The sequence below is a fragment of the Nyctereutes procyonoides genome, unplaced genomic scaffold (genome assembly GCF_905146905.1).
Source record: "Nyctereutes procyonoides isolate TBG_1078 unplaced genomic scaffold, NYPRO_anot_genome, whole genome shotgun sequence".
Lineage (NCBI taxonomy): Eukaryota > Metazoa > Chordata > Mammalia > Carnivora > Canidae > Nyctereutes > Nyctereutes procyonoides.
In genome coordinates this window covers 11,679,327-11,695,539 of record NW_026575040.1, presented here as the reverse complement: position 1 = coordinate 11,695,539, position 16,213 = coordinate 11,679,327, and the positions used below count along the sequence as shown (strand labels likewise).

The 16,213-nt window shown below is 37.0% G+C and overlaps 1 protein-coding gene across 4 annotated transcripts; it reads right to left on the bottom strand.

Annotated features, from left to right (window-relative positions):
- Positions 1 to 784: 784 nt before the first annotated feature.
- Positions 785 to 15,072, bottom strand: PCLAF (PCNA clamp associated factor). 4 transcript variants are annotated; one of them, XM_055320238.1, is made up of 4 exons: positions 13,641 to 15,072; positions 13,195 to 13,275; positions 10,161 to 10,323; positions 785 to 970 (listed from the first exon to the last, which is right to left on the bottom strand). In XM_055320238.1, the coding sequence occupies exons 1-4, from the start codon at positions 13,831 to 13,833 to the stop codon at positions 799 to 801; spliced, it is 609 nt and encodes a 202-aa protein (XP_055176213.1). In that variant the 5' UTR covers positions 13,834 to 15,072; the 3' UTR covers positions 785 to 798. The 4 variants fall into 4 exon arrangements, with proteins under 4 accessions (XP_055176213.1, XP_055176214.1, XP_055176216.1 ...); XM_055320239.1 differs by lacking the exon at positions 785 to 970 and adding an exon at positions 2,911 to 3,915 and having other exon boundaries at positions 13,641 to 15,055; XM_055320241.1 differs by lacking the exon at positions 785 to 970 and adding an exon at positions 3,924 to 4,821 and having other exon boundaries at positions 13,641 to 15,056.
- Positions 15,073 to 16,213: the final 1,141 nt, after the last annotated feature.

Sequence of the window (16,213 nt, the reverse complement as noted above, 5' to 3'; positions counted from 1 at the left end):
ATGCGGGACTCGATCCCCGAACTGGGATCATGCCTTGAGCCGAAGCCGGACGCCCAACCGCTGAGCCACCCAGGCGTCCCTAATTAATCCTCTATTTAGAAAAATGATCCATATTATTATGGCAGTTAAATATTCAGAGAAATATAGTTGGGCATTCAGAAAAAAAATAGTAAAAATCTTGGCTGGACTTTCTTATCTTGAACATGTCTACTTAAAAGCAGTAAAGCTGAATCCGTTCTCTATCCCATGGCAGTGAATGTACTTGCAATTGCTGGCTCTGATTTTATTGGTCATGATAGGCTCGTAGTCACCAATATTTGGCTGTTGTCCACCTCATTGTAGGCACAGGAAATGAGCTTTGGTAACTTAAAAGAAAGAGCAGGGCTGTTGGGTTTCCTGTTCACCTGAGACAGCATTAAATTGATTCACTCTAGGCAGTTCAGCAAAATCTGTAGGAAATCACTTGAGATTCAAATGTCAGTAATAAGTTGTTTAATAAGCCTAAAACATTTCAACTCTTGCCATGGACATGCATATGTGTGGGAGTATGCACACACAAAAAAATTCAAATGGAATCTGAATACATCCAGTAATTAATAGTTCTTTTAGAGGGGTGTCTGGCTGTCTCAGTCAGTAGAGCATGCAAGTTCCAGCCCCAAATTGGGTGTAGAGATTACTTAAAAACAAAAACAAACAAACAAAAAACCTACCTGGCAGTAGGTGACAAGTGATAAACCTGTTACCATGACAAAATAGAGGATGGTACTTCAATTGTCAACAGAATCAAAAATTTTTAAATTAGAAAAATAAAACTAGGGATCCCTGGGTGGCGCAGCGGTTTGGCGCCTGCCTTTGGCCCAGGGCGCGATCCTGGAGACTCGGGATCGAATCCCACGTCGGGCTTCCGGTGCATGGAGCCTGCTTCTCCCTCTGCCTGTGTCTCTGCCTCTCTCTCTCTCTCTCTCTGTGACTATCATAAATAAAAAAAAAAAAAAAATTAAAAAAAATTAAAAAAAAAGAAAAGAAAAATAAAACTATGAGCGCAATGACCAATGACTTATCTAAAATTATGGTGGACTTAAATGTCACTAAAAACCATAAAACATAATATGGTTAATGTGTTCTATGGAAATAAATATTTTATTGGATAAAATTGTTAAATGTAGTAGCTAATATAGAAATGCAGGTTTCTATACATCATTCATTTTTCCAATTGCCTAAGGATGTATGACTCACAAAAGTATTCATTTAAATCTTCTCTTCCTACAGTTTTAAATTATTCAATTGCTTTTGTATTGTTGTATCAGTAACTGGCTTAACTACTAAATGGTCATATGACTTCTATAATTATATCATTTTCTTTTTAAAAAAAGATTTATTTATGAGGGGCACCTGTGTGGCTCAGTTGGTTAAGCATCTGCCATTGGCTCAGGTCATGATTCCAGGGTCCTGAGCTTGAGCCCCTCAGTGGGCTTCCCTGCTCAGCAGTGAGTCTGTTTCTCCCACTTCCTCTGTCCCTCTGCCTGCTTGTGCTTGCTCTCTCTCACAAATAAATACCAAGTATAGGAGGAGGGGAGTTATAGAAATTCAAATTTTAATTCCTAACATTTTTTCACAATTAGAGTTGCCAATTAATAAAACAATTCACATAATGAACAGCTGTAAGTGGCTTGATTTGGACAAGATTATTTCTTGTTCAGTGAAGTTTTGATTCAGTAAAGATCTCTTTCACCTCCATATGCTATCCTCAAAGATAAAAATATCCATTATAACAAAATTAGTTGGATCAAGGTCCAACTGAACCTTCCATTTTTCCAAAAATGAATTACCATGACATATTCTAAATACAGTGAAAACTGTAAGCAGTGTATATGTACATATGGAAAGGTTCAGTGCATTTAGGTTATTTTCTACTTTCTAAAAAAATAATAAGCATTTGTCATAAATAACTCTTTGAGCACCCTGTACAGCTTTTACTATGGTATTGTTCTTCCTTTGTGAAATAAGGTAAATACAAGATACATATGATCCTCACAATGTTTAAAAATTCCAAAAAAGTAGTTTTATTCATTGTCTGGTCAGGAATTTAACATTTATATTAGTAATCTGAATAATCCATTCAAAGAGGAAAACCAGATTAACTTTGTAAAGAAGGGTATAAAATTATAAACTTAAGTTTAATTATCTTTTTAATCTATAAATTTTAGCTTTTGATTCAGTTTTTGGTGGAAACAGTCTGTACTTCCCTTATATTTAGAAGAGGTTAAATTGCCAATCTATATTTTACAAAAACTTTAACAAGGAAACATTACATGGAATCTCTGCTAACTAAACACATTATCATATGTTGTGTATTTGGTAGCAATTACATAATTCAACTTCATTAGACACAGCACCATAAAGTTTCTCTTTCCATCAGTGAAAAATAGCAAATCGGATTTCAGATCCATCAAAACTTGACTTTAATAGAGTTAATTTGAGCTACTCCTTAATATGAAACCTAATTATTAAGGAAGTACTTAGGATAAAAATTTGACTCTCGGAATGCCTGAGTGACTCAGTGGTTGAGCATCTGCCTTTGGCTCAGGGCGGGATCCTGGGGTTCTGGGATGGAGTCCCACATCGGGCTCCTTGCTGGGAGCCTCCGTCTCCCTCTGTGTCTCTGCCTTTCTCTCTCTCTCTGTGTCTATCATGAATAAATAAATAAAATATTTTTAAAATATTTGACTCTCAATTCAGCAACATTCTGCTTAATATCCATCTCTAAAAGACAAAGCAAAAAATATAATCTACAATAATCAAAACTTATTTAGAAATTGATAAAATCAGATCAATGCACTGATTTGTATTTGTAAGGAAAAAAGAGTATCTAGTAGGATATAATCTCAGGAAGCACACAAATGGACAGTCTGTTGTGAAAATAAGTACTCATTTATTAAAAATAAAGTTCAGGAAAACACTTGTTAAAACATGATTAATTTTGACAACAGGAGGTCAGGGAGCAAAAAGTATGATGAGGAAGTAATATCAGTTACTAGGTTATATTGTACCCACCTCTAATTACACCCCTGGTTATCTTAAAATATATAATGGTAGCTCTAAGGATTCTAGACAGATCTCTAGGTTTATGGCATGTTGCCTTTCATGTTTTATTGATTTCCAACTTTAAAATTATAAGCCCAAAGGGTAATATTTTATGATACTGAATCAAAGGCATATTCTAGGAAAAGTTCTCTCTTTTAATGTAGTCTATAAAATATTCTTGTCTAATTGTATGCTAGTATTTTATCTGTTTTGTTGTTAGAAGCTTTATCAACTGTTTAATCTTCAAGCCAAATTGCCCTTAAGGAAAAGATACATAGCTGTCCAAATTTTTCAACATTGCATCTTTGGCCCTCTTTCTTAAAAAGGGTATAAGTTCAGTTTAATTAATACTGAATTTTTTAATGTGCAAAAATCTAACTCTGCTTCCTAAAGCAAATAAAAGGAATGAAAATATGGCACCATTCCAATAATCAAATGCCAATAAAAATGGCAGCAGTACAAAGATCTAAGCAAATCTCAAACACAGCAGATTCATAATTGGAACACCATGCAATGATTAATTTTTAGCAAGAACAAGAAGCTTAATAACAACAGGTATAAGAAACCAAATACTGCATTATACTGAATACTAAACTAAATAACCATAATTAATCTTACAAAGTCTCTAATATCATAATCACTTGCTTTAGAGTAACTGTATGTAAGCCTCATTTTTTAAATTAAATGCCTATTCAACAAAACTAATTGGAACAAATACATTTATGCAAATTTACATCCTAGAATAATAAACAGGACACATTAGTCAAGGATGAATTATGAAAGTTCTATTCTTTTTCGTCATCTGAGTGATCAGGTGGCAAAGGACGTGCTCTGTGGAAAGAATAGAGAACTTCAATAGTCACTTGAGTATCAACTGTTTAAAAAAAAGTAGTTATCACCTTACATAAATCATGAAAATTAATACTGTAATGTGTCTGGTTAAGTGAATAGAAATAGAGAAAATTAAACTCTATTAGTTGACAAACACCTACAAATTTCAAATATTATAGAGCAATAAAATTTTGTCAAATCAGTATTTCTCCTTTAGGATATGTTGCCATTTTTATTAAAAAAAAGAAATCTCTTTTTGTGATAATAAGCATAAAAAGTGGGGTACCTGGATGGCTCAGTCGTTTAAGTGTCTCTTTGGCTCAGGTCATGATCCCAAAGTCATTTGATTGAGCCCAGGTTGGGCTCCCTGCTCAGGGGGGAGTCTGCTTCTTTCTCTTTACCGCTGCTCCTCCCCCCTGCTCCTGCTCTCTCTCACTCTCTCAAATAAATAAAACCTTTTTAAAAAATGGCAAAAAAAAAATCAACCAATCCATTTGAGTAGAGAAAATATAGCAAGATGCTATATTTGACGATATAGCCTTTTGAACCATATAAACCTATTATCTAATTGGAAAAATCTCAAAATTGGTTAAGTTGGTATATGATAGTTGTAGCTTTTAAAAATTAATTTATATTACGCCAGAGCCATTTTGTACTCATTACATGTATTATAGAGAAAAGTCAACTGAAAACTTTTCTGACATAAGTCAGAATTTTTTAGAGCAGATGAAGATCTGGGAAATCTATTCTAAAATAAGCAGTTTTCAAATTAGGTCCCATAAGCTTAAATAGTCATAGAGCTAGGTAGTGAAAGAAGGAAGCTAAAACAAAGGTATTCTGACTTGGTACGAGACTATCATTGACTTACCTACTATTAGATTACCAAGAGGTCTTCATTGTATTTTCCTGGAAGTTACATTAACAAATGAAATACTATCAAGAGCCAAGCTTCCTTTTTTTTTTTTTTTTGCAAGAACCTGCTGTACTTTATGCACTACATAGCTCTATTCAAGATTTAAAGTAGATAGTCTTTCTTGATTCTGACTTTCCCCATGCAACTGAAGGGAATTTACCCTTTGTGAGAAAAATAAAGATGTACGAATAGTCATGTTTCAGATTATAGAGTTTATACCAGAAGTCTTTCTGATAAACTGATAGTTATCGGGATCTCTGGGTGGCTCAGTGGTTTAGCGCCTGCCTTTGTCCCAGGGCATGTTCCTGGAGTCCCAGGATCGAGTCCCACATTCGGGCCCCCTGCATGGAGCCTGCTTCTCCCTCTACCTGTGTCTCTGCCTCTCTATCTCTGTGTCTCTCATGAATAAATAAATAAAATATTTTTTAAAAACCTGATGTTATCTACTATCAAAAGCAAATCTATTGATTTACTATCAATAAAGAGTTAATTACAACTCTCCTAAACAAAAACAAATCTAAGAAAGAGGTCTAAAGGAATAGTATTAACCTCTACTACCTAGTTTTATGTCACAAATTTTATTATACCATGGATCAAAGTTCTTTATGAGAATATGCATGTAATCTTTCTCCATATAATTGAAAGCTTGTAATATATATTTCATTGCTATGATGATCAGTAATGGTCAATGGTATGCCATATTTGGCCATATTGTTTTGTTTTCTTAGTGGAAGTCACAAATAATTCAAGAGGGTTGTAATATATTCTAGAGCTAATATTGACTATTAGCCTGTCATATTAGAACGGGAAAGAACAAGGAAGAATGTTGCCAGACAGTGACAGGGAACTAAAAGAAACTGACAGGAATCATGAAAGCAAGTCTGTTAAAAGGCTTTATCTAAAAATGTATCCCATTCATTGTTGATTTTTATTGAAACCTGAAATCCTAAAAGTGACATAGCAACAAAGTCTAAAATTTAATCACTGCTTTAGAGTTTGACATTCCTTTTAGAAATCTCATAACAGGGGAGCCTGGCTGGCTCAGTCGGAAGAACAAGTGACCCTTCACCTTTAGGTTGTGAATTTAAGCCCCACACTGGGTGTAAAGATTGATATATGTATATATACATATATATGTATATATATATATATTGTAACATGGATGGCAAGCACTCAATAAACATTTATTAAATGATCTTATGAACAGTATTGAATTCTTAAAATTTTATATGCATAAGCATCATTTTGTAATCCAAATACTTTGTTTTAGTTGCTCTTTCAGCCATTTAGTTTGTGTTCAATGGAAATCAATTCCAAACACAATGTACAATCCCAAACAGATGTATGGTGTTCAGATATGAAGGGAATGTTCATTCACACCCATAGATCCCACATAGCTTGAGATCTGTTGGATCTGATTGTTCTCCTATGGGTTTCTAAAAATGACAAATACTGGTTTAAGACATATTAAGCCTACTATAGCCATATTGGACACTGTAAAATCTGAGCATCAGTGTGTTAATATGTGAATCAAATATTTCATGGAGTGTCTATTTCTAGAAAATTATCCATACATCAAGGCAGTTGTAAAAGTTTTACATTCCAGAATCAGGTAACTTAGGTTTAGAATCAATTCTAACTATCAAAAAATACTGATATAGAAAGTTTTCCAAATGTAGCTATTCTGATTCATAAAGTTTTTAAAAACGTATTCACAGAAAGAGCACAAAAGAGTTGTGAATTTAATATAGGCAAGTCTTGGGGCACCTGGGTGGCTCAGTTGGTTGAACATCCAACTTTTAATTTTAGCTCAGGTCATGATCTCAGGATCTTGGGATCAAGCCTCCCACATCAGGCTCTGTGCTCAGTGCAGAGTCTGCTTGTCCCTTTCCCTCTGCTCCTCTCCCCACTCATGCTCTTTCTCAAAAAAAAAAAAAAATATATATATATATATATACATATATATATACACACACACGCAAGACTCCTGTCTTCACTTCCCAAATACCTAATATACATTATTTTTGCCTCCTTCATATCTTTGTATCTTAATTTCAATATTTGTCAAATATGCCTTCAAAATATATTTTTAAGTTGTAAAAAGTTATTTAAAAAATACAGAAATAGGGATCCCTGGATGGCGCAGTGGTTTGGCGCCTGCCTTTGGCCCAGGGCGCGATCCTGGAGACCCTGGATCGAATCCCACGTCAGGCTCCCGGTGCATGGAGCCTGCTTCTCCCTCTGCCTGTGTCTCTGCCTCTCTCTCTCTCTGTGTGCCTATCATAAAAAAAAAAAAAAAAAAAAAAAAAAAAACCCAGAAATAAATGGCAGAATTTAAGATTGGTTAAAGTCAATGAATTTCTTATCTTTGGAGTCCAGTTAAGTGATCCAAATCAAACAAATCTGGCATTCTTACTGGATGGGAATGTGTGATAGGAAAATACCTGTCATTTGACTTTTAAGTATATATCCAAAAATTACTCGTGCTTAGATTTGTAGTAGAACATGTCAATTATTACATGAAGTCACATGCAATGTCAATTCTAAAGCCCCAGAGGAAGGAGTTCCCAAGAGAACAATGAAAACTGAACAATGTAAAACTTCATGTAGAGTATGTCAGCATTAAATTCGGACTGCTGAAATAATACACAGAGGATTTAAAATAACACCTGGTGGTTCCTTCCAATGTACATATAAATAGCTTCATGGAAGCTTTTTATAGAACCTAATCATTTTATGGCCTTCTAAATTTCATAAATCAAAGTAAAAACCCAATTTCCATTTTGCAGCATATCCCTTTTCTCTAGATTAAAGTGAAGTTATTCTTATTATCAAGATAGAGTTTTAAGTGTCCATATTTCTTAAGTTTTAAGTGTCATATTTCTTGATTTCTGTCACATCATTAATTTTCAATGTCTCTCTCTCTTCAGTCTTGTATGTGAACCTTCAGCAGATTTAATATTGGTATTCGTTATCTAGTCAAATCCTTCAGATGTTCTGTCAGTCCAAGTGGGGACTCTCACATTTTCTGTGTTAATAAAACAAAGAGTGGAATTAGTAGATCTGATGGAGACCTGTGTTTTCCTGGTCACACTGGACTTTTCTAGTCACCATATGGATTGGACTTTAGAGTATGCATTAGCAGGACACCTGGATAGCTCAGTGGTTGAGCATCTGCCTTCGGCTCAGGTCGTGATCTTAAAAATCTTTAAAAAAATCTTAAAAAACATATGTGTTAGTGAACAATAGGGCCTGGATCTGTTTAACAGTAGAGATGGGGAAGGGCAAGCAAGACCACAAGGAAAATGGCCATTCTGACTTGTGGCCATGACTGTAGGGCACAGGTGGACATTGTGGGTTCAAACAGAGGACCTGGTGTGCTGGTTAAAAGAATGTGTGAATAAATCTGTGTGGATAGAAGCAGTGCCAGAAGTAGCAGCCCCAGACAGAGCCTGACCATCATCCCCTTACCCATGTTGGTCATTGTGCCCTGGGTCAAACTTGCTACTTGGTGCACTGGAAGATCATAGGCTCCTGGCTGGTGCAGAAGTAGCTACTAGCATGATCTCAAACCAGGGAGCATCAAAATGACAGTGGCATGGCACCATCTGCCCACCCATGCTCACCATTCCTTATACTTCCAGTCAAATAATTTGTTTTTGAAACACAATTTTTCAAAATTGTTTAGGGAGCCTGGATTCTATTACTTACAAATCCATTTTTTTTTAAAAGCAAGTTTTCTTTGCCTTTTTTCCCAAGTGGCATTATTTTTTTCATGATTCTTTTTTTTCTTTTAAAGATTTTATTTATTTACTCATGAGAGACACACAGAGAGAGGCAGAGACATAGGCAGAGGGAGAAGCAGGCTCCACGCAGGGAGCCCGATGTGGGACTTGATCCTGGAACTCCAGGATCATGCCCTGAGCTGAAGGCAGACGTTCAACTGCTGAGCCACCCAGGCGTCCCTTTTTTCCTGATTCTTAAAAGTATGTTTGTTGTTGAAAGTTTGTAGCACAAAATGAATATAAAGAGAAGTTTATACCCAGACATAATCACTATTGACATCTAGTCTGTTTATACATGTTTTCACACCATAAAAACTGTACCTCTATATGCAGAATTTCTGTTTAATATTTATCATGAGCATATTCCTGACATTAAAAGCTTCAAAAGCATGATTTAATTATATTTTTAAAAAGATTTTATTTATTTGACAGCGAGAGCACAAGCAGGGGAGTAGCAGAAGGAGAGGGAGAAGCAGGCTCCCCACTGAGGAAGGAGCCCAATGTGGGGCTTGATCCAGGATTCTGGGATCAAAATCCAAGCTGAAGGCAGATGCTTAACCACTGAGCCACCCAGGTGCCTTGATTTAATTATCTTTTTTACAAAGTTTGTACACCTGGGGCTCCTGGGTGGCTCAGTCGGTTAAGCATCCACTCTTGATCTCAGCTCAGATCTTGATCTCAGGCTCATGAGTTCAAGCCCCATGTTGGGCTCCATACTGGGCATACAGCTTACTTAAAAATAAAAATTTGTAAAAATAGATAATAAAAATAATAAATGTTTTTAAAAAGTGTATACACAGAACTCTGTATTATGCAGTTTTATTTCTGCCTTGTTTTGAAGTATTTTTATGCATTTTTAGAGAAACTGTAAAGAAAATACACATGGTATCGTGGTTTTCAAAGTGATAGGGATTTATATGTTTTCCAAGTTTTCTGTATTGGTTATTTATTTCTTGTGGAGGTGGAACTAGTAGTTTTCTGAGAGGCTGAGTTAGTAGAATTGATGCTGGAAAAACCAACATAGAAATTGCTTTTTAGAAAAAAGAAAGTATAGGGCAGCCTGGGTGGTGCAGCGGTTTAGCGCCACCTGCAGCCTGGGGTGTGATCCTGGGGACCCCGGATCGAGTCCCACATCGGGCTTCCTGCATGGAGCCTGCTTCTCCCTCTGCCTGTGTCTCTGCCTCTCTCTCTTTCTGGGTCTCTCATGAATAAATAAATAAAATCTTTAAAAAGAAAAAAAAGTATAGAAAATAAAGCAGTAGAATGAAAGAATAAAGCAAGAAGTTCATAGTTAATAAAGCACTTAGCGTCTGATTGGGAATTGATCCTCTTTGAGTGACTGAAATGAGTAAAAATAATACCTTTCACTGATGTTTGAAATTTGGGAGTGACTCAGAATAAGAGATAAGCACAAGTTTTTTTTAAAAAAACCTCTGGTTTGTGTTTTCTTATGACTTCAAGAAGAAACTTTAAAGTTACTCAATATTCCCTTGTCTTTTATTTTTAAAAATATACATATTTTCTTTATATTCCAGAATATAACTTACTTTCTTTTTGCTTTTCCTAAGCCACTACTTCCTGCCTCTTCAGGAATCCGATTTTCTTTTTCAGAATCTTTAGGAGACAGCCTGAAGAATTCTCCAATTCCTTTTTGCCACTTGGGAGTTGGGCGTACACAAACCGGATTCCCTCCTGCATACTTATTTTCAACTATAAAATATAAACAGACGGAACTAAATAAGAACTAAGGGTGCAATTGCCATTCCTTAAAGGGAAACAATTATTTAATATTAAATCTACAGGGTATTAAGTGGTATTACATCCATCTTAAACTAATTAGAAAATGTGAGATGATAAAGCTTTATTCAGTCAATAGCATATTATACATTGTTATAATACAATGTGTAATAATATTTTGTTAGAGTTATCCTTTGTCCTAGGAAAATAAAATTAACAGTATTTTTACAACTGGAAAATATTTTTTATAATTTATCCACAGAGCTTTCTCTTCTGCATTGTCACACTAAAATTTAACACATTTTTCCTAATATGAGGTATAGTATAAACCATCAAAATTTTACTTAACAAGGTCATTTAGATAAAGCACCTAAATATAGAGCAATGTGAAAGTTTCCACAAAAATAGGTTTCATTTTTCAGAGCCCTTGGCTCCTGTTCAGTTCATAAAGCAAATCCAATTCTTTTTTTTTTTTTTTTTTAAGTAAGCTCTACACCCAGCACAGGGCTTAAACTCATGACTCTGAGATCAAGAGTCGCATGCTTTAGCAACTGAGCCAACCAGGTGCCCCAATTCCGGATTAAAAAAAAAAAATAAAACAGTAATATGGAGGAAAAGTTTCCGCCTCTTTATGAAGTAATGATTTATTCTAACCAAGATGAGCAAATTACTGAGCCACTACATATACCTTTTGCTTTAAACATATTTGTCACAAACCGTTATAAAGTTGCTTCCATATATACTGTCTGAAGTTTTTAAATCTTTTTTAAAAGTACAAGTAAGCTTTTGAAAAATAGTGATCTGGGGTGCCAGGTGGCAGTCCGTTGAGGGTCTGACTTGGTTTCAGCTCAGATCCTGATATCAGGGTCCTGAGATCAGGCCAGGTGATGACCGCAATCAGCATGGAGTCTGCTTGGAGTTTCTCTCTCCCTCTCCTCTGTCCCTCCCTGCCCTCTCAATATCTAAGAAGGAAGGAAGGAAGGAGAGAAGAGAAGAGAGAGAGAAAAAGAAAGAAAGAAAGAAAGAAAGAAAGAAAGAAAGAAAGAAAGAAAGAAAGAAAGAAAGAAAGAAAAGAAAGAAAGAAAAGAAAGAAAGAGAAAGGAAGAAAGAAAAAGGAAGAAAGAAAAAGAAAGGAAAGAAAAAGAAAGAGAAAGAAAGAAAAAAAAAAGAAAAGAAAAGAAAAGGATCCTTTGGTTCACAATTTTCCCAAAGGAAACTTAGAGGAATGCTTTAATTACTTAGAGAGTGAGCTACAGCAGCAATAGGTAGCTCAGCATAGAATTCAAACCCAGCTAGGAGCACCTGGGTGGCTCAGTCACCCAGGGTCTGACTTTGATTTTGGCTCAGGTCATGATCTCAGGGTCCTTGCTCAACAGGGAGTCTGCATATCTCTCTTTCTCTCCCTTTGCCCTTCCCCCCCCACACACACACACACTCGTGCTTGGTCTCTCAGATAAATAAAAATATAAAACAAAACAAGAATTCAAACCCAGCTCTGCTGATTTAATTGTGACTTTTACCCAAGTATGTAACCTGAGCTTAAATGTCACTTAAAATGAGATTGTTACGAATTTCATATAGTTGATTAAAAATAGAGATTGCCTCCTGGCTCAGTTGGTGAAACAGATGTTTTTTTTTTTTTTAACATGCAACTCTTGATCTCAGGGTTGTGATTATGAGCCCCATGTTGGGTTCAGAGATTACTTACAAATAAAATCTTACAAAAACAACAATAGAGATCTACCCGGGCACCTGGCCGGCTAGTGGGTAGAGTATGCAACTTTTGAACTTAAAGTCCTGAGTTCAAGCCTCATATTGGGTGTAGAGCTTACGTACAAAAAGAAAAGATCTATAAAATGCCTTAGGGTGCATTTGGCCAACATGTCAAGGGCCTATTCAGTTGGTTCTGGTGGTTCAACAGTGGACGAGACAATGGGATGTGGCACTAATTGGGATGTAATGGTATAGGATATGCTCAGTAAATTAATCACCTTTCAAAACTTTTGACTTACAGCTCTTTTATCTAAAGAGAGTACATTAGTAAATATTTTCTAATGAAATATTTAGAACTGGGGGAAGTTAACTTAAGAACCTGTGAAGTTCACGGTGCTCCCCTGTATGTTCTTAATTAGGCCTTGTGGAATTAATCTTCCTAACTGCTCAACTTCCTAGGAGAGGAATGAAGCACCAGATGGCACGGTATTTTCTCAACCTCTCCTTGCACAGAAGGAGCAGTATGAAGCTATTTCCACGGCCAAATTTTCCCTCCTAATGTCCCAAAGGCAGTATCAGGAACTGCACAGTTGGAAAACACACATACACACACACACACACACACACACACAATGCTAAAAAACAAACAAAAAACCAAAAATACATTCAGAAATAAAAACGAAAACGTTTACACAAGAAGACAATGTAATTAGCACTGTCAACTATGGTCCTAATTCTTAATCTAGTGAAGGGGAGCTTAAATAGCCTCTTACAGGAAAAAGCCATCTGCCAATATTAAAAATAAAAAAAGCTAAACCAGAAAAGAAAAATAGATTTCAAGATAAACCGTGTCTGTTCCTAATGCCGAGGTTTGAGATTCTTTTCCTCGGGACCCCCACCTTTATACCCCAACTGGCCAAGAGGTCAAGGTCCCCTCATTATATCATAGGGCAAGGAAGAAATTCTGGTATGAGGATCTCAGGAAAAATAAATTCCACAGTGGGTCAGGGGGCTTGCAGGTCAGGAGAACTGTGGTGCCAGGCCTGATCCCCCGCTTTTGTGTAGCTTTCTCCAGGAGTTGCAGGGGCGGTTTTTTGTTTGTTTGGGGGTTTTTGTTTTGTTTTGTTTTACCTTTCCTCGATGAAAGCGATGTGGAGTTAGTGGCAGAAGTAGAGGAACCAAGCACCTTCCTGGGGGCCCGCGAAGCCACCACTGCAGAGAGACAAAAGGAGAGCATTAAACAGAAGGGCAGTAAGGTTCCGACGCCCAGCTTCAAAGCCACGTTCTCAACAGTCCCAACCCTGCCGCTTGGAGAGAAGAGCCCCTCGATCCAGAACAGCAGGACACCCTCCCCACCCCTACTAACTATTCCCCACTCCCCATCCCCCCGCCCCCCCCCCCTCCACACCACTCCCCGCTCCTGGTAAACGGGCCAGGCCGTTGCTTCCAGAACGGCTGGACCAGTCTGGCTCACCTGGGCGGTGGCGAACCCCGGCCTCTCCCGCACAGCGCGGGGCTGCCCGAGAACCCCCTTCCCCCCTTCCCCCTCCCTGCACTGCCGTGCTCCACTACCTCACCTTTTCTGTAGGTGCCTGGGACACTGTCCGCTTTTGTCCGCACCATGTTCAAACGCGAGATGAGAGCAATCAACCGACTTTCCAACCGAGGGTGTTTAACTGCACAAGGACCCGAAAGCGAAATCTCCCGCCACGGTTTATATTGGTCTCTTTCCCGCGCGCTCCACCGGCTCCCTCGGGAAGCCGCTCCCATTGGTCCCGCGCCCTCCGCCCACAGCCAATCACCAGTGTCCAGCGATGACAGCGGCGGGGGTGGGGTGGGGTGAGTACGGTCCCATCCATCAACTTTTGCAGAAGCCTGTGATTCGTACCCGCCTTAAGTGGGTGGTGCCAAGGCTCTCCCTTGGGGTGCCCTAAGAGTCGGGGCTAAGTGGATGAGCTGAGGATGTGGGCCTGCTTCGGAAAGAACACCCAGGAAACACAGCGAATTATAACAAAAGGTACTACAGGGTTAAATCCATAATGACTGACTCCAGAAAAAGAGACTTGAAATAAAGCGGATTTTTAAAAGCAAATCAAAATAAAGAACTTTTTTCTTTTTTTCTTTTCTTTTTTTTTTAAGCCTCACAAACTCTCTCTACCGGGTCCATAACAAAATAATTCTACGGAATGTTAGAAAAGGAAGGTAATTTATTTAGAGGACTTTTCTACGTTTTTAGTATGGTGTGAAACGAAGAAAAAAACTGAATGGATAGTATATACAAACACACATAAAAAGTAACAAAGTAACAAAAGGGCTTCCCGAGATCTATATGCTCTCAGAGTTCCATTCAAAATACGTCAAATGTCAAGGTGCCTGGCTGGCTCGGCCAGTGGAGCATGCAACTCCTGACCTTGGGGTTGTGGATTTGAGCCTCACCTCGGTGTAGAGATAACTTAAAAATAAAATATTTTTTAAAAATGCGGAATGTGCCAAGGGTACATCCCTGGCATACAGTGATTATGATGCTAGAATAAGAGCTCACAACTATATTCTATCCCTATGCCTATCTTATAATTACAGTATCTCTGGGCAGTGATTTTCAATCTCAAAACCATGCATGAAACATAAACATAACATAATCAGATGAACTTGCCTTGGGATGTATTTTGTTAAATGCTCACTTGAAAGGCAATCCTGAAAATGTAAGCAGGGCATCAATTCTCTCCAATAAATTATGCTTGAACTTGTGGAAAATAGCCTTCTCAGTACTTCAACAGAATCGACAAATACTGTTTTAGAATTAAAGGATCTTGAAAAAAGGATTAAAGGATCTAGACAACAGGTGAAATTATATGTTAATTGTATTCTGATTCTATTAATTATATTATAATAGGAAACGTATTGGAAATTACCTGTAGCTTTGTTTAAGCCTTGGAGTCTAGGGCACCTGGCTTAGCGTTTGAGCATCTGCCTTTGGCTCAGGTAGGGATCCCAGGGTCCTGGGATCGAGTCCCACATTAGGCTCTCCGCAGGGAGCAGGCTTCTCTCTCTGCCTGTGTCTCTGCCTCTCTGTGTCTCTCATGAATAAATAAAATCGTTAAAAAAAAAAAAGCCTTGGAGTCTAAGACTATATTAGAATTCCTATCAGAAAAATCAACAAGCCCCAGGGTATTCCTTTCTTCTTTGTCTTCATGTCCGTCTCAAAACACAATCATTCTTCAATACACATTATCTCTTTTTCAGTTCAAGTGGCTTCTACAAAGGCCTGAATTACTTAATTCAAACTCAGATCTCAGATTCCAGTGGAGTTTAGATAGCATAGAGATTCTGCTGGTCTTTTCTCTTAGTTCACAAGTCAAGTAAATGGTTGGAAAGAATTGCAAATATACCTTGCACGGAGGAGCAATCTATTACTATAGCTGCATTTGTATGTTTGTCTTTTAACAACAGGGAAGAATGCATATTAAGGTAAAAAATTAGGAAACAAGCAGTGATGTCTAGCAAAAATTCTTAATTTAAACGTTTGTTTTGAAAAAAAACAAAAAAATAAACATTTGCTTAGAGGAAGTGCTTCTCCTTTAGTTAAAACACAGAGAAGAAAAAATTAAAAAAAGAAACACAGAATTGTGTGGTGTGAATTTGAAAATTTCAAAGGGCATTATGAAAAGTTGTAGTAGATATGTATGAAATATCTGCCTAAATTTATGCAAAGGAATATCTTAAGTCATGTTAAATAAGTACACTTGCTTTGCTCAGGCAGAAATGCATTTTAATAAACAATAATGACGGTAAATTGCATTGCATTACATTATGTACATTACAAATTAGAGATTACAATCATTAACGTATGCTTTATGTAAAAGAATACTTTATTCTTGAGAACCTAATAATTTCATCATAATTTATATGATGTACTAAGTCCTATTGTAGAAACAATCTTGTGATAGTTTGTCTCCAAGAAGTTAACATTCAAATTATGGGAACTGAACAGATACAGAAACAGGTAAACAATTTGGGTATGTTATATTAATATGAAATGTAGCATATTTTTATGAAGAAACAAAATTTGTACCCACTATTAACATACATTCACAGAGAATTTGGTTTTTTTCAAGCTATAAAATAATGTTTTCTAAATTAATAACAAAGG

What these genes read in the sequence shown, in the direction of transcription:
- PCLAF (XM_055320238.1), bottom strand. Translation starts at nt 13,833, where the DNA reads ATGGGAGCGGCTTCCCGAGGGAGCCGGTGGAGCGCGCGGGAAAGAGAC. An exon ending in CCCAGGCACCTACAGAAAAG is followed by an intron (nt 13,276 to 13,640) that starts GTGAGGTAGTGG and finishes GTCTCTCTGCAG; the next exon opens with TGGTGGCTTCGCGGGCCCCC. An exon ending in TTAGGAAAAGCAAAAAGAAA is followed by an intron (nt 971 to 10,160) that starts GTAAGTTATATT and finishes TATTTATGATAG; the next exon opens with TCACAGAGAGAGAGAGAGAG.